Source organism: Columba livia, chromosome 1, assembly GCF_036013475.1.
Source record: "Columba livia isolate bColLiv1 breed racing homer chromosome 1, bColLiv1.pat.W.v2, whole genome shotgun sequence".
Lineage (NCBI taxonomy): Eukaryota > Metazoa > Chordata > Aves > Columbiformes > Columbidae > Columba > Columba livia.
The window spans coordinates 37,646,239-37,668,828 of NC_088602.1; the positions used below are offsets into that span (position 1 = coordinate 37,646,239).

The 22,590-nt window shown below is 35.8% G+C and overlaps 1 protein-coding gene across 1 annotated transcript in view; it reads right to left on the bottom strand.

Moving 5' to 3' along the window:
- DIAPH3 (diaphanous related formin 3) overlaps positions 1-22,590 on the bottom strand; it is a 221,911-nt gene that overhangs the window by 2,851 nt on the left and 196,470 nt on the right. The window contains exon 28 of the mRNA XM_065055221.1: positions 1,200-1,245. Within this exon, the coding sequence (XP_064911293.1) occupies positions 1,200-1,245 (46 nt within the window). The remainder of the gene's footprint in view (positions 1-1,199; positions 1,246-22,590) is intronic.

Genomic DNA, 22,590 nt, shown 5'->3' on the forward strand with positions numbered 1-22,590 from the left:
CTGTTGTGAATCTCACTTGGAAATACTCAGCTTTGCTAGGCCTGCTCAAAAAGCACAAATATTTACTTACAGTCTTAGATTTCACTGTGGTAAATAATGACCTAAAGAATTAACTGCTGCAATACTTGACGTATATATATGCAGCTGGTGGCATTTTGCTTATCAGAGTGAAAGATCACCTCCATGTAAGTTCAAGTATAAAATTAGTTAGGTACTAGCATGGTGAAAAGTCTCACTAATTCCTCAGAAATATTGTCTACCCTACCAATTTTTTATTTTAATCAAGCAGGAATTAATTTGTATTAACCCCAAATGCTTAAACACCCTGTACTGCTTCACACACTGATTCAAAACTTGCATGTACTGGTGATTTGGTACCCCATCCATTTCACTGTCTTGACTTGGGATTGTGACTGCACCTCCCTCAAATGCTATGCTATAGTGGTAAAACCAAAGAAGTGCATTTTCAACCTATAACTGCTGAGATGGGTGTTTAAAAAAACAATGCACCTTGCATATGAATTTAAAACTACACGTCTACAAGCTGCTGCAGGTTAGCATGTAACTTTGATCACAACAGTAGGAGAGCTGGACTTCCTTAGTCCAGTGTGATAAAGGCTATAAAACATATAGATATTCACTTTCAAGAAAAGCCCCAAGTTGAGATTAACTGATAAAGTAAGCGCAAGAATAAACAGCCATTAATAGATTTCTATTAGAAATAAAAACCTTTTGAATCATCAGAGTAATAAAGTTTTGGAATGCACTTTTATAGAAAGGAGAGCAAAAACCCATGAGCAGTTATAATCAGGAATTTGATCTGTTTCTAGAAGGCAATATTTGATGTGGCTGCCTGCAACAGCAAGGAGAGGGTTAGTGACATCAGCCACCATTTTAAACCTATGTTTCTAGAACAAGAGTACGCACAGAAACTCCACAAAACATACAGATATTATCAGACTTTTCCTAAACTACTTTGAACCATCACATCATAGACACACAAAAATTGGGTTTGTGCTTTTAGCAGTAAACTATATTTGAAACAAATTGCAGAATAAAATAAATGTATTTACGCACTTACACACCTTGGTTTGAACACACTTTTAAAGAATTGAATATAAGTAAGTTATAGAAGGTTAAAATAAAACTACTAATGGAAAGGCACTTCTACATGAAGTCTTGTTAAGAAGAAAGCTTACATTTCTGGAGATGCACTATTTGTCCACCTACTGTAGTAAGATGTACCTTCCGGCAGTAGCAAGACAAAAAAGAAATCAGACATTAAAAATCACCGAATAAAGACAGAACTTATGAATTTGCTGTATATATTAGAAGTAGTTGAGACAAGTTTTGAATGTTTGGCCACTTATATCAATCAAAAACCGTCATTCACCTGTATCATAACAATCACTACGCAGATTAAAAAAAGAGCAAAAACTTTGAATTTACATGTAAGGTTTCTAAAAAATGGGGAGAGAAGACATTTACTCATAACAGTTTTGACGTTACTGCTCCCGAATGCTTCCAGGCACAGATTAGGCAGAGATCGTGTTGTACACTGAAGTCTCTGTGTCCAGATTCCATGACATTTAAATCTTCTTCTTTCCCTTGTTCAATATCTAACTCTTGTTGGTCCTTCAGACCTACTAAAATTCAGTTTTTGCAGATATGAATTTCCTGAACAGGGCTGTTAATCAAAACCATTTCAAAATCATCTTCATATAACCTAGAGCCAAACAGCTACTATCACATAGATACAAGTCTTTCAAAATTACTTTGATTAAGAGCAACGGTCAGGAAATTCCCTTGACAGAAAATTGGTTTCCATAGTTTAAACCGCGTCCTAGTACAGAATAACTTAAAATTATATACTTATAACTTTAAATGATATAATATATTAAAGGTTACATACTTTATATTCAGAAGAAAGAAATAGTGCACTGGCAAATGAACAAAAACAACAACCCCAGTAGTACGAGCCTTGCCTGCTGTGAACTTGGGGAAATAAAATATAATCAGCTGGAGATTTTTAAATCCCACATAATCCTGTTATATTACCTTTGACAGAGACCAACAATGATTGCAAGAGACTCACTAAAGCAGGGACACAGATTTTTAAAAAATGATTAATAAATATTTAAAATAAAAAAGTACTTTGAAAAGCTTTATTTTATGGCATAGTTTCTCAATAGAAGTCTCGAAACTAACAACATATTTAGTTTTTATGTAAACACTTGTAAACCGATTGAAAAATAAAGTTGCAAATACAATAAGGAGAACTGCATTATATGGTATTATATGCTTGTATTACAACCATAAATCTCAATGTGGGGCATGACAAAATCATAACATAAGAAAGAACAATTGCAGTTACAACCTCATTACATCTTTTACCAAGTTAACAGGGAAAAATGCTCAGAAACCCAGTGGAATATTTCTGATCTCTCTGCCTTGTGCTCCACGTGCTATATCACATTCCTGAAGCTACATCTATGCTGAGATTTTTCTGAAGCCTGCACATACCAACCTTCCCACCAATGCAAATTGTTTTTACACTGCAAGCCATGATGTGCCTGTGCTAGAAGACACTCTGAGGGCATGTCTCATGCCAAACGGCTTTGGTTTGGAAAAAATAACAGCCCAAGCTATAATCCCCAACACCGGCTCCCCAGTGAGGTGCCACAGTTTGTCTCTAGTTCCCTGTCCCTGATGCGTGGAACTGAAAGTCAAGGTAAAGCCACACCACCACATTTGTGCTGCGCTCATGCATTTTCCCAGCAAAACAGCAGAAAAGAGCATGGGTTTTTTGGCAGCAGTGGGGTGTGCTGGTTCTGGATGCAGCTGTACAGCATTCCCACAGCTGGAATGCCTGCAACACTCCAGTCTCTGTTTGGAAATCCTGTCCATCTTCCTTAAATTACACTGACCGCACCATCACGCACTTCCCAGTGCAACCTTACCAAGCATATTTGGATGATGGTCACATCCTTATCAGCGAGGATATCAGTGTGTACCCCCAAACACTCCACCTAAATCAACAGAAGCCCTTGATAAGCTAGTCTGAGGTTGTTCCTAAAGGTTCTTTGCTGACACCAAAGTATTAACATAAAGCATCCTTGGTGCTTTTGCTGGAGGTATGAGGAAAACAGCAAAACAGTTTCTAAGCTTGAACTGAAGTTTCAGATGGCTGAGATTTACTCAGACTCTCATTTTGAAAGGCTGAATATGACCACTGCTGGTAGATGTTTTGAGGACTCCTGTTTTTCAGTTCAGGACAAGGTGGAGGCTCTGATTTCCCACTTCAGCTGCATGTATCTTCAGCTCTAAAGTAGACAGCTGGATTGGGTGTAGGTCTGCAGGGGCCTCTGTGAGGAGAGGCCAGCAGTTGCCCCATGCTGGACACAGCTGGTTCCAGAGGGCTCCAAAAGACCAAAGGGGCACAACTGAGTCTGTCATCCCTTTATGCCATTAGCTGCCCCACTGATGGGACTGTCACCTGCTGTGATAATAAGGGGTGGGAGAGGGTTGTGGAGTGAAGCCAAGCCTCAGAGAGCAAGAGGAGCGTGTTTTCCATCAGTGTTCCAATTCTTTTTTGTTTTGTTTTGATTTTGTTTGCAAATACTCAAACCAGTAGTTATGTATATATACATCTTAAAAAATGGCAATAGATTACTTTTCCCCAAGTCAGGGCTGTTTTCACCCATGACAGTAACTGGTAAGTGATCTTTTTCTTGACCCATGAGCATTCCGCCCCTGTTGTTCCTGTTCCCCTCCATGCCCCAACTGGCCAAAGGGCAAACTGAATGAGAGGGAGTTTGGCTGCAACCCGAAACCAACCCACCACAATAGCTTAGAGATAAGATGATTCACCTGGTTTTTTAGCATTCCTTATTTTAAATTTTTCAATTTAAAAACTACACCTACTCCAAAAATCAACATTTTTAATTTCTACATTGCAAACTCTTGGCTTTCTACTATCAGCAATACCAACAAGAAAATAATTAATTCTTGTTTTCCTCTCAAGTATGAAATGAGGGCCTCATGTCCTGCACTGACCCCCATTTTTCTCAGAGTCTAAGACACTGGACAGTTGCACGCTCTGAGTTTTTTCAGGCACCCATCTTTCCTTAATGCCTTTTATACAGCCCAAAATTGGCCTTCTGAAATCCATTCCCAGACCTTAGCACTGGTGTAAGAACAGAACAAGACCTAATCTTCTTTCTTAAAATCCTGCCTGACCACCCAGACACAGAATTTAGACATAATATGAAAATCTGCTACTGCTAGAAGGTCTATGTCTATTACATAGCATCACTCATGAAAAATGGGATAGGTTCGTGCTGGATAGTATAATGGAAAATACTTTAAACACTTTTTATTGCTACTTTTTTTAGTTTCATATTTTTTCAACAATTTCTATGACTGACAAGGGTAGGATTGAAGAATGTCCCCGAAACATTAAAGGAGTGCTGTGTGTTGTTATGATTTATTTCAGTTAAACCCTGCAGCCCCAGCCCTAACACCTAACGGAGTGGTACCTGTACTCAAATGATCTTTGCTTGATAAGTAATTTCTTATACCTTAGTATTTCAGGCTGAATGCTCACAACTTGACTCACCTAAAGCAGACAATAATTAATGAGATATGGAAAGGTGTTACTGCTTTTTGAAACATCTAAAAATATATTTTTTTATGCACATTTCATTTAATAGTTGCTGCTGTTCTTCACTTTTGTCTTAAATATGGTGTGAAACACAAGGAATAAACACTAATTGCTAAGATCAATTAAGATTAAACAAAGTCTCCAGAAACAGTAAATAAAGTTTTATTTTGTCCATTTCAAAGGCAAGAGTAGAGAATGTCAGTGCTAAGGTGAGCACAGAGGAATTAGAGAAACTAAATTTCAAAGATAATCAGTTACAAACTGTGAGCAAAGTAATTTGTGATGAGAGGAACTATGCTGCACCAGCTCCTTTTTACTTGGCCCTAAAGCAAAGCCTTTCAAAATTCTTCTAATCCCTTACCTACCCACATCTTCTCAAATGCTACTTTAAACTCTTGTTGATCACTCAATTCAATCTTTTTCCTGTCTTTTCCAAATGTACTTTGCATTTGCTTTGAGCTGAAACTAATTTCTCTGTTTAAACTTACATATTCTCACTTCTAATACAGCAAAGACTTTTGTTACAAGAGATGCAACTTTAAGTTACTGGGATTTAAATGGAAGTCTTGAGTGCCTGTCAAGATGAAAAGAGAACAAAAGCGTGGATCAGAAATAACCCAAGGTTTTTATGTAAGTGAGAGAAGAAACCTCTGAAGGTGTTTGATGGCTAATTCAGATTGAGCAGTTTGGTATCCTCCCTATCTCACAGTGAATTAGAGTGAATATTCTGTGTCTTCTCACGCATCTTTCCCCAAGTGAAAGCACATTTGGGAGTTTCTAGAAAAATGCAAAATGGAAACATCTAAAATAGAAACCTATTGGTCATTTTTGATTTTTAGAGCACATGGTTTGAATAATTCTTAAAAACTGAACTGTGCCTCTTAACTTCAAAATTGATAAATAATTTGGCGTAACTTTAGTATTAGTAAATATTAAATTAATCTTCTTATTTATGTTGTGATGAAAGGGGTTGAAAAGAGAAATATTGATCTACATGAGTACCCAGTGGCAGTGGGTCTTCAGGCAATGCTCAGAAATGTTAGGCAGTCCATGGGATTTTTCTCAAGGTACCAATAGAATAAACATCAACTTTTTGTCTTCTTGAAGTCAGGAAACGATCAGGAAATTAAAATTATAAAACTGGAAGGTAACATATTTAGGCTATTTTAAATTCCTGAAATTATGTGGTTTCTTACTTTTTTTTTTTTTTTTAAACTTTATTCACAACTATTTTGTATCTTGCCATTGCAAATCCTCTTTAGAGTTACCAGAGACTCAAAAGTGATGACTATACAAGTTAGTGATCTGTGACAAGATACACAGAGGTCCATAGTGTAGAACTATCCTCGTTCAGCTAATGATAATTTATGTAGATCCTACATTCTAAACTGCTACTAATGCCTTTGAGCAGTAGACATATTTTGTCTCCAAACCTGTCTGTAAAGCATCTACTTATAGACAAATATTGCTTTCAAGGTACACTTTCATAAAGAATTTCAGGAATATGCATAAGGACTGCTGTCATCAAAGGAAAGTCACTGGCAGCTGCTATGGGTAATGATAAGTAATATGCTGATGAAAATAACCCAAACAGAAAGGAAACACACAATTTGTCTTCTTTTACCAAAGCCTCCTACTTTTGGAAAATAAAAACATGAAGTCCAAACAAGGCAAGTCTTAAAGATTGACCTGATGTTTATGAGATTCCTTTTACTGTGGTTATAAATAACGTTGTTGTCTCTCTTAAGTATTTACTATTTAGCATAAACATTGAAAAAAACCACAAACCTATGTAACTATATTTAGTAATTGCCTTTAAAGCTTAACACTAAAACATTTAATATAAAGAACAATGGATCAGAAATGTTTAAAAGCTATTCCCTAACTAACCTAATAACTGCTACAAACCCATAGAATTAATATTTCCTATTTTTACATCAGCAATCACAGTATTGGTAGCTTGCATTGCCTGAAGGTAGAGTACAAATATTTTGCAATATCAGATCAAACCAAGGGGAAAAAATGTCTTTCCCTCAACACCTGTTGCCCTTCTCTTCTAAGGAATCAACCTGCTTCTAAGGGAAAGGGGGATGTAGGGTCTACAGAGTCCCACAAATGTATTTGGGAGCAGCATAAAGATGAAAGGCTAGAGCAGTAAGTAAATTTGGTGGGAGCTGGGTTTAACCATTGCGCAGACACATAATTTTCTCACATTCCTGTGACAGGTACTGGACCAATGTCCTAGGGCAGTTCTGTCCCACACAGGTCAGAGTCACAATGGGTTGTCATTCAATGTTATCCGAAATATTGCAAGAATAGCATAGGGCTCTTGGGCTCCTCTTATTTTAAAACATTTTTAAAGCAAGTCTCTGGAGGGAAGCAGGGCAACAGAGAGCACTGCAAGCTGTTGTTGCTATGACAAGGGGGAGTGTAGTGACTTACTAACCTGGAAAAGTATTTATGAAAACTCCAAATACTAAGTAGATTGAAAAAATATTTACAGAACACTGATGTCAGCTTAAAGATATCTGTGCTTCTTTATAGAATAACAGAACAGTTTGGGTTGGAAGGGACCTTTCAAAGGTTATCTAGTCCAACCCGCTTCTCAAAAGGACACAAGCAAAGACCTGACTGAGAAGTTTAACCTGTTTAAACTAACATCCAAGATTGCCTTCATAAATACACTGGAGATGAGATGAAGCCAAATCATCTTAACTCATGTAACTTCAAATATTGAACCATTACTATCATGGTCCTTTCTTCCCTCTGACAAAGCTCTGCAGAAAACAGTCAAAAGCACGCTATCAAGGACACTGAAACTGCATAGCAGGACATAGTAAATATTCAAGAAGACGCTCACACAAAACTAAATATTGGGAAATAAAGGCAGAAGAAAAGCGATTCATCTTCCCCTTGCTCTGCAAGAATGCATCTTTATATTCCTGTGACAATTCTTCTCTCTCTGTTTGTATGAAGCTCTAATGAATACCATGTGCTTTCACTTAATTATTTCCTTTCTTTGGGATGGACTGTAACTGGGCCTTCCTCATGTGTGGAGAGAGATGGGATATAAAAAAAAAAAATGTTTCTACTCCACATTTCATCCAGCAACAACTGTACTTTGCTTTTACTGACTCTTCCTAATATCACTGATTTATCCTACAGGACAAATTCAAGACACTTTGTCATGGGTAATTAATATAGTCATTCTGAATTCAAAATGCCCTCTTTAACATCATTAATGGTATGCATTTTTCATGTGATGAACATATTTACTGCAGTATATTCTAACAATTAGACTCTTAGCAGCTACTTTGATATGTAAAAACCATCAGAATCCACCTGTAGCATCTCCAGCTTCCTCTTTCCCTAATCAATTGCTTGCAATTACTGTTTAGCGATAACCAGCTAAGAGAAGTTAATTTTGCTGTGTAAGAGAGGATTTTTTTAACTTCAAGAAATCTAAGACACAACAGATCTTTGTGCTTACAGAAGAAACCTCTCTCTCACTTACTGAGGAACATGGAGAGAAAATTTTAAGCAGAATACGAAAAAATAAGGGAGACTGAAAAACCGAACCCTTTATGCTCACTGAGAAATCAAGGCAGAAGGCAGTAAGACCTCCCAAGCCACTGAAACAAAGGATTCTTACACATAGACTTCACTTTCCTTTGTCTGTTCTGACTTACAAAGCAGCCTTACAAATCTGTTTAGCTCAAAAGGTGATATTAAAACCAAATGGTTAGAGATCATCATGGTATATTAATAATGCAAAAGAAGCCAAACCGAATTTAAGCAGAAACAGTAGACTCGAAACAGGAAAAATATATTTTTTTGTCACAGACAGTTAAGAAAACATTTATGGTAATGCCAGAGCATCTGCTGATCACAGCCAAAGCTGCAGGATGCCAACATTAAATCACCGAACCATCTTGACAGCTTCTGGGTATTCGACTTTCATTCTAATAATAATTTGCTGTGAAATTTACCCAAATCTGAAAATTAGCCATAAAATGTTTACAAGTAATATAGGCAAGAGTAAATAAAGCATACACAAAATCGATTTGCATCTGAAAAAACATATCTAAAGTGGATGTTCAGCACTCAGATATTTCAGAGCTGCATGTAAACTGGTAAATCTCCAAAAAAGACTAAGCACTTTAAGAACAGAATATAATTTTATCATCCATTTCCTATTGATTGTGACCTATCACTTTTTTGTTTAGAATTGTTAGCATGCTTATTTGTTTAACATAAACACAGATTAGCCATTTGAAGGCTGCCTGCACCCTTTAAAATCAATTTTTAATTCCTGACACCTGAGGATTCTACACAGAACAAAATACTTCATTGTAAAGCTTTAATTGATGCATCTATGTGCTGCAGAGGGTGATTACTTGAATAATAAGTATAAGAGATGTGTGATCTGGTTGCTAAGCAAATGTAAGAGAAAAACCCCAAGAAACAACGTAACAATGAATCAAGGTGTGATGACAGGATAATTATTCTACGAGCTGTCATGTTGAAGGACTTGCAGAACGTTGACCTGCAAAAAATCACACATCAGACAATTGCCTGAGGGGTAATTAAAATAATAACACACATGTGCAGTCAGTCACAAAGAAAAAAATATATGCGTAACTTATTCCTCCGTAGTGTCCACAGTCAAATGCATTTTCATGTTAAATGTAAATGCTTGAACAGTGCAAGAATTCAGAGGACAACAGATTACAGCAAAGACCACTGAAGTTTATCTGAATTAACATCAGTGCTTTTATTTCAATTACTCTGGGTATTTAACAAAATATTCAAGCTATGACACACAAAAGAATAAAATCTGGGAACTGACTTCCTGAAGGAAATTGGGAAAAAAATTAATCCCTTCAAAATATGTTTAAAGCTGTAATGTAACAGGTTAAAAAATAATCGCTGTTGTGGTGAGTTGACCCTGGCCAACAGCCAAACATCTGTCTGGCCTCTGGCTCACTCCCCTTTTCCATGGGGTGTGAGGAGAAAATGGAAGGAAGGTGAGAAGACTCAAGAACAGAGATGATGACATTTTAGTACTGACAGCAAAAGCTGTGTGTGCTAGCAAAGCAAAATAAAGAGTTCATTCACTATTTTCCATTGGCGGGCAGATGCCCAGCCACCTCCTAGAAAGCAGGGCCTCCGTTAGTTGGGAAGACAAATGCCATAACCACAAACCTTCTCCTATTCTCCTCCTTTCCCTGAGTTTTTATTGCTGAGTGTGACCTCATATGGTACAGAGTACCAGTTTGGGTGAGCTGTGCTGGTTATTCCCCCTCCTTGCTGTGTGTGTTTTTGGGATGGAGGGAGAGCAAGCCTTGGTGCTGTGCAAGCACTGCTCAGCCACAGCCAAATTGCTGGTGTGGTATCACCCCTGTTTTAGGCACTAACACAAAGCTTCAACTCCAGCCCAGGCACAGCCTGTAAAACTGCAGATATTGTCACAACTCTGTGCTCACTCAGCTGACATTGTATATCTAAATTTGATGAAAGCTGATCACATAATGGTTTTAAGACCATCAAGGCAGACTTTAGCACAATTCCTTTTTTGTTTTATTCTCTTTAGGTTTTTGTTCAGTTGTTCACTGTATCAGTTTACATTGGCACACACCCCTCTACAAGCAAAGATTTTAGTCCCAAGCACATGGAAAAACACAGACCTGTAGGAGAGGGTCCAGAAGAAGCCCATGAAAATGATCAGACCTACAGAGCTCTGAGGACAGGCTGAGAAAGTTGGGGTTGTTCATCCTGGAGAGAAGGCTCCAGGGACACCCTATTGCAGCCTCTCAGTACTTAAAAGGGGCCTATAAGAAAGATGGGGACAGACTTTTTAGCAGAGCCTGTTGTGATATGACAAGGGGTAATGGTTTTAAACTAAAGGAGGGGAGATTCTGGCTAGACATAAGGAAGAAATTGTTTATAACGAGGGTGGTAAAATGCTGGCACAGGTTGCCCAGAGAGGTGGTAGATGCGCCATCCCTGGAAACATTCCAGGCCAGGCTGGAGGGGACTGAGCAACCTGATCTAGTTGAAGATGTCCCTGCTTATTGCAGGGGGGTTGGACTAGATGACCTTTGAAGGTCCCTACCAAACTATTCTATGATTCTACCCCAGGCTCACATCCGAGAAATGCATTCTGCATTTCCTTCTCACATGTAAATGTGCAGACACACTTGAACTGCCTTTAAACCAGCCATCGTCAGTCTTGTTCATGGCAGAAACATTCTTTACTCAGTCTGTGTTCTTCAACTTGCTTTTTAGGTGAGCTTTGCCAATTGTGTGGAATCACTGATGGCTAGTACTTTGCAACTATATGGATTATAGATACCTACTCAGTGTAGACACAAAAAAATCCTAAAAAACAACCTATTTCCAGAACCAAGCTAGTCTGTGATAGAAACTGCCTGATTGCTCAGAAGAGGAAATTCAGAAATTGCCTCACATTTTTTTACCTCTTTTTATTCCCTATGTAACTGAAGATACTGGAAGATAGCAAATTAGGAGAAGTTCTGTGGATATTCTTAAAACATTTAAGACCATTGAGAATAGATGAGAAGATTTTTTGGAACACAAGGTAAGCATGTGGTTTACATGTACATAAATTCATACAAACTAGCATGTCCACACATTACTCTCATGCCATATATAGGCACTATCACTGCACAATTCTAAAAAAAACAAAATTCATTTTCTGCCACCATATTCTAAAGAGATGCTAAAAACACCTTTTAGGAAACACGCTACATACCATTTTATCATAATGTCATTTCTTTCTACAGCAAATTTGTTCTGTAAACACATTGCTAGCTCATCAATTAAGTTGCTTGCTCATACTAAATATGCTAGAGTCATATTCTCAAATTTCTTCTAGCATCTTCATTAGTGCTCATTTCAAAAGAGTAATGCTACACCCAACTAGCTTTTAATGCTAAGAGGGAAAACTAAAGCTATTGAAAAATGTCCCAGTGTTCATCAGCTCACTGTGGTCTAAGTAAAATTTATTAAAATGCAAATCTCAAATATTTTAGTGTTAATTTCAAAGTATCATCCTATGGAAGAAATAGAATTTTCAGTTTTGTGTAATAAAATAATACCACTTACAAATCTAGATTTTCAACATAAGCCAGCAAGGTTAAGACTAACAATTCAGCAGACCAGACCCCAAAGACATTTGTAAAAATTTTGGAGCAAAAATAGTAGGCCAGATATTTGTATGTTTTTACTCCAGAAGCATCTTAACTGAGGAAAACTAGGCAGAAGGGAGTTGAGAAGGGAGAACATCCTCTACCTCTAAGAATCCAGCTATTGCAATCAAAAATTCGACATCTTCTCTTAAAAATGTTTGCTCCTCCTGAGGTTACTAACCACACAGATTTTTTTCCATAAGTTAAGCTTAAAATCAGGACAGTTTCAATATGCTGAAGTGGATTTAACTCTTTTGTTATCTAAGAGTATACAGCTTGACCCAAAAGTTTGGTTACATTTGTGTAGGTGCACTTCCCTTTTATTTAAATTAATAGTTTTTGGGGGTCTTGGTGGTAATGAATACTCTAAATTAAATTAAAAAGTTAAATTTCAAACCAGAAACCACAAATCTAACTGGGCTTATTATAACTACAGCTATGAAATACAGATAATTCATTGAGTACAGATACATATCTATTGCAGCTACAGAAATAAAAGCAGTTCTTTTCTTCAGTGTGATTACACAAAAGAAGGGCGTGCTTAGACCTGTGCGTCCTTGTGCCTGACCAAAGGCCCTTGATCCCAATGTGAGATTCACTGGACCGAATGGATTTGTGCTGGTTGCCTTGGGCTCCCTTCCAGTCAATGAGGAGAAACAAGCACTTCTGAACTGCGCTTCATTTCACCCTAATGCAGATACTTTAACGGGTAAAGAGATCTTCACTCACACGTGAATGCCTCAACTCCAGACATCTAAAGGTAACTTGTATATCTGGAAGCTTCTGACTTTGGATTGCAGCAGTATGTTCTCTACAAGGGAGGACAAGGTGCAGACTCAGCGATTTTAAGGCCTGATAGAACATTGGGTCTCCCCCTCACCATCTGTTTAACACAAGCTATAGAATTTCAGTGTTTTCCAGTTGCATAAAGAAGAGAATTGAAATAAACTATCTTCTGGTTACCACAGTGAATGGTTTGGATATAAACAAGGGAATTCTGTTTTGTATATTACAGATCAACATGAACAGTAGCTGTAAAAGTTGCCATTATTAGGCACACTGCTCAGCCATTACTCACCAATTTTTTTTTCCTTTTTAAATATATTTCATGTTCACTAACCTTTTTCTTAAGTAGACATAGATCTTATGGTTGTTTAAGTTCCTGTCTCTTACAGATTTGTGATACCAATAGTTTTGCAGGTTTCTGACAGGCTTGAAACATTTTGCATTTAAAAACAGGAAAAAAAATTACCCCTACTTCTACATTGGTATATGGAATCCTGCCCTTCACATGAAAATAATCAGTGCTTTAAACTGAAGAGAGCTTAGATTTAGTCCTGGCCATGCAAAACTTATAAACTGCAATAGTGTACATTCAAACTCAAGAATCTCACATCCACGGAGTACTAAGTGTTGGAGTTCAATATTTAGGGATGAAGATGTAAATGTGATGCTTTGTATGGCTTGGCAACTCTGTGATTTTTAGATATGACTCAGTCCTGTCTGTTTGAATTTTTGTTAAGTAAGATAGCTAGCTTAGTAGATGAAAGAACTAAAGGAAAAGTTATTTGAATCCCATGAAAATATTTTACAAACTCTCAAAAAAACTAGTCCTGTAACAGTTCTTATGTAGTACATGCAGCAAGTTAAAAAAAAAAGGATAAAAATAGTATGCAGTGATAAAAACTGTAACAACACCTGTTATTCATCACTACCTTAATTCATATAGTCTCATTGCCATTCAAAATACGTAGTAAACAAAATATTTTCATTGGATCTTATAATCACATTTTATGCATATATTCAAGATTATTTGCATCTCGCTTGTAAACACACTAAATATGATGTTAAATTTGAATTATTCCATAAAACATAAAGCTAAAGAATTAGTAAAGAAAAGCATTAAGGTTCCGACATGGGAAAGGCAAGAATAAAAATAAGAATAACACACAAAGGTCTTTTTTTTTCAGAACAAAACAAACACATACAGTTATTTCAGACTCGGTCTTTTGAAAAGACTATTTTGATTAGCCTTTTCACTATGTTTAATAGACTTTTGCACTATAATCCATCTTTCATTCAGAAACAAATTCAAATGACCTACAGCCATCAGAATTAAAATAAAAATGCCATTCCCCTCTCTGGATTATGCATGGCCCCATATTATTTCATGCATGCAGGAATGACCATGATATACAAGGATCCCACTGAAATGCATTTCAAATTTAGGAGACACCTTTTTTTACAGGCAAGTACATAAACTATTTTAGGTGGCTGATGTTGTTTTGTGCTGTACTGACTACCCAAACTACATAATTTTTAAGTGCAACACAAAGTGTGGGATGTTCTCTACAGACCCCATTTGTGCTGTATTTCACTAAAATAAAAACTTTGTAGAGTATGGTCACCTCGCTGCAGAATTATTATGCCTGACTCTACAGGACAATAATAGTAAGGAGATTGCACTGTCAAGGGACTAGTCAAGGGAAAAAGGCAATCTTCAGAACACAATTAAAAGCACATACTTTAGATATCTATTGCCTTCTTTTGATTAGAGAGTCTAGCTTAGATTAGTTTTAAATAGATAGTGAGGGCAGGCAAATCAGACCCCATGTAATTAAGTGGAATATACCTACACCAGACCGTCGTGAACTTTACTTGCTGTACGTGGCTAAACCCGCCTGAGAAGTGCCAGGTTTGAAGGGCAATTTCTGACTGATATTCTTTAATTTAATTTTATTTATTTTTTTTCCAAACAGGAGTGGTGTAAGTTGGCTGAAGAGAAGAGGGTTGAAGGAGCTAAATGGAGTGTATGACAGCCAGAGGCCGTTGGGCTTGGGAGTCCTCACGTGCCATGGGAACACACTTCTGCTCTTCAGAGAACAGCAATTCTTGGCTGCCTTAAGGGTGACGTGAACATCGTGAGGAAGAGATCACACTTCTTGCGTTAGCTCGGTAACAACAGACTCATTTCAGCCGCGACGTGATCCTTTTGTGAAGATTTAATTCTGAATCAGGTCACAACAAGAAGATAACTTGCCTTTTATAATATATCATGGTCATTCCTGCATGCATGAAATAATACAGAGTCGTGCATAATCCAGTGAGGGGAATGGCATTTTTATTTTAATTCTGATGGGTGTGGGTCATTTGAATTTGTTTCTGAATGAAAGATGAAATATAGTGCAATATAGTTCAGTTCTAGTTTTAACTGACTGTTTTCATTTGTAGTTTCACCTGGTTTTAAATAGTGTTTAAGACTTGTTTAACAAGTCAGATTAGAAAAATAGCTAATGGTAATAAAATTATTGTGACATATAGCTAATTATATATTTATATGAAACACTGACTATATCTCAATCTGCATTAGATGTAAAGCGTCTTGGAAAGAATTAATGTAAACACTCCCGATATATGAGAGAGTTGTGGAAGATTATTTTCAGCTGCACCTGAAAGCACATAGGGGAAATGCAAGATCTCCAATCTTAGGATTATACAAATCTAGGTCTCAGTACAGTACTTAAATTTTACACAGCCTTATTTGACTTGGAAACATGAAATCCACTAAATGGGAGCAGTTAACAATAGGAAGTTAAAATACAGTAGGATGGTGGGTCCAATTTAAGAAAACATTTGATCACCTGCATTTTCTAGGTTTGAAAAAACATTGTAGAAAAAATGTAAATGAAGAAATGACACAATTATGAAAAATGTCTTTGATGTTGTATATTTTTTTGACTGATGCTTCATATTGCTTCTCTTTAAGTCTAAATAAATGTCCTTTATTATTACCAAAGCATGAGATTTTTTTTAAATTGGCTTGAGATAATACAAATCTAGATATTGCATCTGTTCAATATTTTATTGTCAAAAATAGATTATTTATCTCTTCTTGATATATTTATTAAAATATAAATATTTAAAAATACCTAATACGGGGTAGAGCAGAATGTTCACTAATGTGAAATCACCATTCCTGGAACTATTTCTGTTTAAATGTAAATATTTAAGGTTAGAAGCTACAATTATACATGGGCTATCCAAGAAAATATACAAAGTCTGGAGAAAACCATTAGCTTTCTCAGACAAATTTTAAAGTCTTTTTCAGTAAAGTCTTCATGTAAGAGGTTTCATTGAATATTTGCTATAATATTTCAAAAAATAAAAATTAAATGCAACAGATTATTGAAGATAAATATTGTCATATTTCATCCTCACAATTTGAAGTAAGTTGTATTTTTATTTTTGTAACTACTTTACTAACAGGTTTTACTCCCAAGAACAGGAAACATTACGTTAGTCCTCATTGGAAAATTTGGTCTTCAATGTTTAATATCCCGTGTTTGATAACTGAGAACTCAAGTACCAAGTATTGTCCTTTATAATACAGAGAAACACTGGTTATAGTAGGATGTATACTGTTGCAAGTAAGACTTTGGGAGCTGTATTGCAATTCATTGGTAGCCAGAGTTTTCTAACAAAAGCAATTGAGTAGTAGGAAGGAAAACATCCTTATTTAAGACAATAAGGCATACTCTAATAGGCAGGAGCAATTAAAAAGTTATGCACTAGCACATCTTTTAGAAACAGCCGTTGGGAAATGTCTAGTGTCCAGTGTTAGTTAAAGACATTAGACATCTTCTTATGGAAAATAACCCTCCAGAGCAATGAAAAGAAAATGCAAAACCACATTCTGGATTATATTATATATGAAGAATCTTCAGTTCTTTGAAGATCAACTTTCATCACTGGCCATACATCAGTTTACTGTAATTATCACTGTGCTACCTGATGACTTCCTAATCAAAAAAAAAAACCATCAAACTTTTCACTCTCACTGCATTTATTGCTTTTAAGGAGTAGTAAGACAAAACAGCTTTCCGAAGTAATCAAACCCATACATAACTGCTCTCTTTCTTTTCCCAAAAACAACAGTAATGTTGTTTAAACAACTGCTCATTTAAAAATACATGATTTTTTTAATATATATAGCTTTTAGTTGATTTCTGTCAAAAGAAATAATAGACACTTATTAATGGTGCGTTACTATAATAAAAATTAGGAGCAGCCTAAAAACCTGTCACTTGATGCAGTTACTTTTTCACAGAGGGAGGAATAATTTCTTGTAGAGTGACATGTTCCCTTATGTCACAGCTATTCTTCCTTTACAAAAGCTGTTACTTTGATGGGGAGGACAAATGCCTGTCATATATTACCATGCAGTCCATTACAATGGGTTCATTCATATTTATAATACAATCTGTGATGTTGATGAAATCACTTTAGACTTCACTGTTATTTCAAACAAATCCATAACTGAGAAAAAGGCAGGCTGTTGACAGGAGTTAATGTGGGTTTTACTCTGTTTACAATTGCTTTCTAATCTACTAAATGGCTGTGAAAATTGATGCACTGTTAGAAGTGCTTTTATACACTACTACAGATAAAGGGCTGTTATACTGCAGTAATCTCTGTAATGCTAAATTGAATTTTCGACAGGTTTTTTTTTGTTGTTTTTCCAGTTTGAATGTGACAAGGTAGGCTACTCAATTTATGGCAAGATTAATTCCACCAATGCAAAGCATTTTTCCATTTTTATTAATTGAGATCACTATTATTGCTAGAAAAATGAAAGAGACAAAACTTGTAACTATCACAATACGTACTTTAAGGAAAATTTCTTAGTGGCCAAAGCATGGGCCAGAGTTGCTGAATTTTGCAATCAAATTTGTGATCTGCTGAAACTACGCAAGTGAATCCTCAGCAGGTTAAATGTAGTAGTACAATTTGCAGAACTGCTCAGCTTGCCAGGAAGGTAAACAGATTCTACTTAAACATAGCGAAATAAGATTTAGGATTAGATGATTTGCCAATAAATAACTTTCCAGTGGGATTTTAGGGAGACATATAGTCTTTTAGTTACATGACCAATGAAATCACAGTCATAAAAAAGTCCAAAGGCTGTATACTTTAGTTTAGCACCCTGGAAAGGAAGTCAATCAGGAAAAAATAATAAAGCTTCTAAGCTTCAGGTTTCCCTGATAAAGGTGTAAAGAAATACCAAAGCTGCTGCTGATATGAAACAGAAGTACAGAAGACTTTGGTACTTTAGAATAGATGCCCTAAAAATATTCCTGACACATTTCTCTGAGATGTCTGGTGTCTCATTTAAACCTGAACTTGAGGAATGCAAGACAAAACGTCTTCTTATGTTAATCAAGGAGCTGCTAATTTTTATATGAACATAAAAATATTACTAAAAATTAACGAACAGAATTTTTACATGGCTTCCATTGGAAAGAAATCCTTTATATTCGAGACATTTGCATGTCTAGTAACTCTAAAATTTGCTTATGTGTTTTAATTCTACCATATTTAATAAAGAGACACAGTTCTCTCAGCTAATAGAATAATTTACGTTGGAGGAGCCATCTCTCAAGCTCACCTGGTTTAAAGCTCAGCTTCAAAGTGAGATACAGTTGTTAAGCTGGATCATAAGGTGGTTTTTTGTTTTTTTTTTTCAAAAAATAGGCTGTTAAATATAAAGACTCAAACTTCACAATTCAACCTTGGTGACATTTAATCACATCAGCTGAATTCAGTAGTCAAACATAACACAAAAATGCTCACACATTTTGTGCAGGACAGTATAATTAGTCTAAGCAGAGTAGTAAGTAAAATTTACTTAAACAGTCTAACAACTACTTGGCTTCATGAACAACAAATATCACAGAGCACTTTTATTTCTCTTGTGTTTTCTTTTTCTATATGACTTATTTATTTTTTTTTTTGAATGTTCACTTTTTCTTCTCTCCATTTTCAAAAAAAAAAAAAGCTTAAGAGTGAAATTCTGTAATTCTAACTAACACAGACGAAGAAGAACTATTAAAGTTAAGTGCTACTGCATAAGTCTTATGGAATAGGCAACATAAAGAATAAATAGGAGCTTGATATGTAAAGACTGAATGATTTTAGAAGATGACAGAATCGTAAGAAGGTACTTCTGGAGTTGCTTTAAAATGTACGCGGAATGGACATTACTTATAAGCTATCACTGATTGTTTGAAACTACCATGTTGATTGCAGTTGCAAATGGAATTTCTTCCCCTATCAAATTAAGTAAGATATTACACAAAGGTGTTCTATAGAAAAGTTACTATTTTGCTCGAGCGGGGTTAAGAAAAAGGAAAATTTGCTGCACAGCTGTTATTCTCCAGTATTATTTTCTTATATTAGATCAGCTAATACAACCTGTTAGGAACAAATATGTTTCTTCAGATAATTAGTGGGCATCTTATAAATGCTGTTAAGCATTGTTTCATCCCAATTTGTAGATACTGTGAAATACATCCAAAGAAGTCATCTACTTTAGCAGCCCTGCTTACTTGAACTACTGTCATTCTCCACAGCAATTCCACAAAAGTTGTTTATGTTATGTTCAAGCCTATTATTTCACTAGTTGTTCTGCTCAGCAACGCTGCCTTATACAACATAGCTTTCAAATTTTCAAATGTCTGAAACTTTCCTTTATATGAGAAAAAAACCCACCTTATTTTAAAAGGTACTTTTGTAATTTGTGAAAATTACAGAAAATCAGTAATCAGTATTTGGAACACTAACTCAGATTAAATTTAGCCCTCTTTAGTCTGGAGTGATATCTCTTTCATTTAGTCACAAAGTTGAGAAAAGTTGATATAGAAGTGTAGTCTTTGGTGTATTATAATATATTTACCACATAGCACTTCAAAATATGGCTGAATGAGCTATTCCTAAATATGACAAAAGCTTCAGTCAAAGCTAATGTGCACATTGCATCCTTTAGATATTTCAAGAATCACTTATTTTTTTCTCCCTAGAATTAAAATTGAAATCAGATTTCTAACTTAGAATTGTTCTGTTTATAAAAAATCATTTGAAAAAGCTCAACAATTACAATTACAGGCATGCTAATATGTAATCTAGCACATCACAGGTTTCTAATAAGTACAGCGGCCATGGAAGTCCCAGTACAAAGACATGCTAAAATTCTGGAAGCCTGACTCATGGCAGAAAAGCAGGAATTAATAAGAACATCCTGCCTAACCTAAGGGAAAAGAGATGATGGAGAATGAACAAGTGTATGCCTGTAAAGATGACACACATTTTGGACAGCCGGCATAATGAAAGCAGTAACAATGGAACATGGAGTTATTACTCGTATGGAAAACTCTATGGACTATCAGGATTAGCTGGTTATTTAAAGCATCAGAACTTGCAGCATGATTCTGGAAGGCTGGATTTCTCATTTAAGTACAAAAGTGAGGATGACTTAAGAGAAAATGCTGTTTCTGTGAAAACATAAGCATCTCTGCTCTAGCAGGCTGATGTGCATATGTACTTCTGTAGAACTGGACTTATAGAAGCTCTGCCTCACTATGCACTAGTAAGAGATCCTTACTAGTAAACTGTTTAAAGTGGTAATAACCCTGGCTGAGTTGCAATTTGTGGAAATTAAAATGACCTGCTTTGAATACTGTGTATAACACAAGGGATTTACTCATCTGTAGCAGAATTTGAACATATTCAACAAAAATAGCCATCGACAATCATAGAGAAGTTGGACAGAGTATGTTATAAATATATCTACTTCTATATCTCAGAACAAGATTATGAATGATCTGTAGTTGCCAAGAAGTTTTGAATTTTCAGTTAACTTGCCAACAAGAAACAGGCTTTTTCTTAAACAGGACTGTCATGTAACTGTGAGGTCCTACTTTGTCTAGGAGAAGAGAAGGTGGAAATACAGCAGTCAGGTAATTCAGATCATTTGATCATTCTTTTATTCTGCCTCCTATAGAAGCAAACTATAGTTTTGCTGTCTGTCCATACTGTAATCAGTCTGAAATATGAGATTTTTATTTAGACACTCATACGAACACACCATATTTAGGAAACAAGTTTGTCTTCCAAATGGCACTAAGAAAAGACAGTTTCATGTCTGTTGCCATAATTATTCACTGCAAATAAGTTGCTAAAGTACTCTGTAACAGGCAGTAGATCTGAAGATTTCTTTTCACAGAAATAAAGGCCTAAATCTTACCTGGCCCTTAGATACGTTGCAGTTGAGAACCAACTACATAATATGAAACTGAAGATGGGTGTAGACAGTCATCTTCCACCCCTCCCAAGAGACTGTACATGTTAAGGGACAGGGAATGACAAAGAGTAACTGAGACAGTTAAAAAATTGTAGGTGTATACATCTTTAAGGAATTTCAAAATAAATTGAGAAGGCATCTTCGGAATTCTAAACTTGGGAAAGCACCTGCAGATGGCACCGTGTCTACTTCGTACCATTAAGCAGAGGAATGACATTTTTAGATAGTGATGTTCCCATATAGGAAATACCATGCAACAGATGAGAAATCTCATTAAAGATTCCACAAAGCTTTTTTCAAGACATTAACATTGACTTTGGTCATTCTACACAAACAGTATTAAAATACGAGGAGTTATTTTTTGCAAGGCCTGATCAGATTTTAGAAAATGACAGAATGTTGGATGGTGACAACCCAAATCCAATGCTACATCTTTGCGATACTGAATGACATTGCAGTCACTGGCCAAAATTCTACCGTCTATCCCAACCTCGCACTCATCATTCACTACGGAAGGCCAATTCCCTTCCTTTTTTTAATGCACTATTTTCACTAGGCTGCATATTCCCTTTATTTTTATTCTAACACGAAAATGTACTACTATTCTAACATAAAAGGTACTACTAGCAAATTGGTTATCTCATGCAAACAATCAAAGTGGAACCTCATCTAAATTCTGCTGCAATTCAGTGTAAACAGAAATCTCCTGTAAGTTCCTGGTTTTCATACCACTCAAGTTGCTTTTGGTGTCTTTTGTAGCCAAAACCCACAACTGTCACCTTAATAGTTTTTGTGAAAATCTGATCTTAGGCAGCACAGCTTTGATAGTTAACTCTGTTTCACGTTTCAATAAACTACATTTCCTGAAATGCTATTCAATGAAAACATAAAGGAAATAACGTTGTATGGGCAAATATAATTAAAATCACAGTAAGATTTCAGCATGCAATTTTTACTGTTTAATGACATTTAAAGTTTTGTCACTAGCACTGGGTAAAATTACTTTGTACAAAATGCTATTTCAAGAAGAAATAAAACAAGTTGCTTTATAAGTACTCATATCTTCTCTAAGAGGAACGGGGCTTCTCAAGAGAATGGTTTATAACAGTCAACTCAGTTTCTTAAAGTATTATTCTTTATTTTGGCTTCACTATTTCCAAAATAAAATATCAGATTAAGCCCATATTCAAAAGTATAAAGCTTATCACTTAGCTTCTGTGACAGTCACTCTTTCCTCTATATATCTTGCTTGTACAAAAGAGAAAAAAAACATTAAAGACAGCTTTTATAACTTCTATTTCTTGTAATCCTGTATTAAAGATACTAAAATGCCAAAGGAAAATCAATCACGAATGTCAGCACTGTATTTTGAGACATACATTCATAATATTACAGAAGCTATAGTTCAGAAGCATATAATTTAAGTCTAGATTGCCTGATTTACATTACTGACTCCCTGATCTAGCTTAGTTGAGCACTGAATTTAAACAGAGATGCTTGAAGTCAGGAGGGACTTAAGTATGTGCTTATATGCTGTGCTTAAACAACATCCCATCACAGCAAATCACAAGTACAGTATG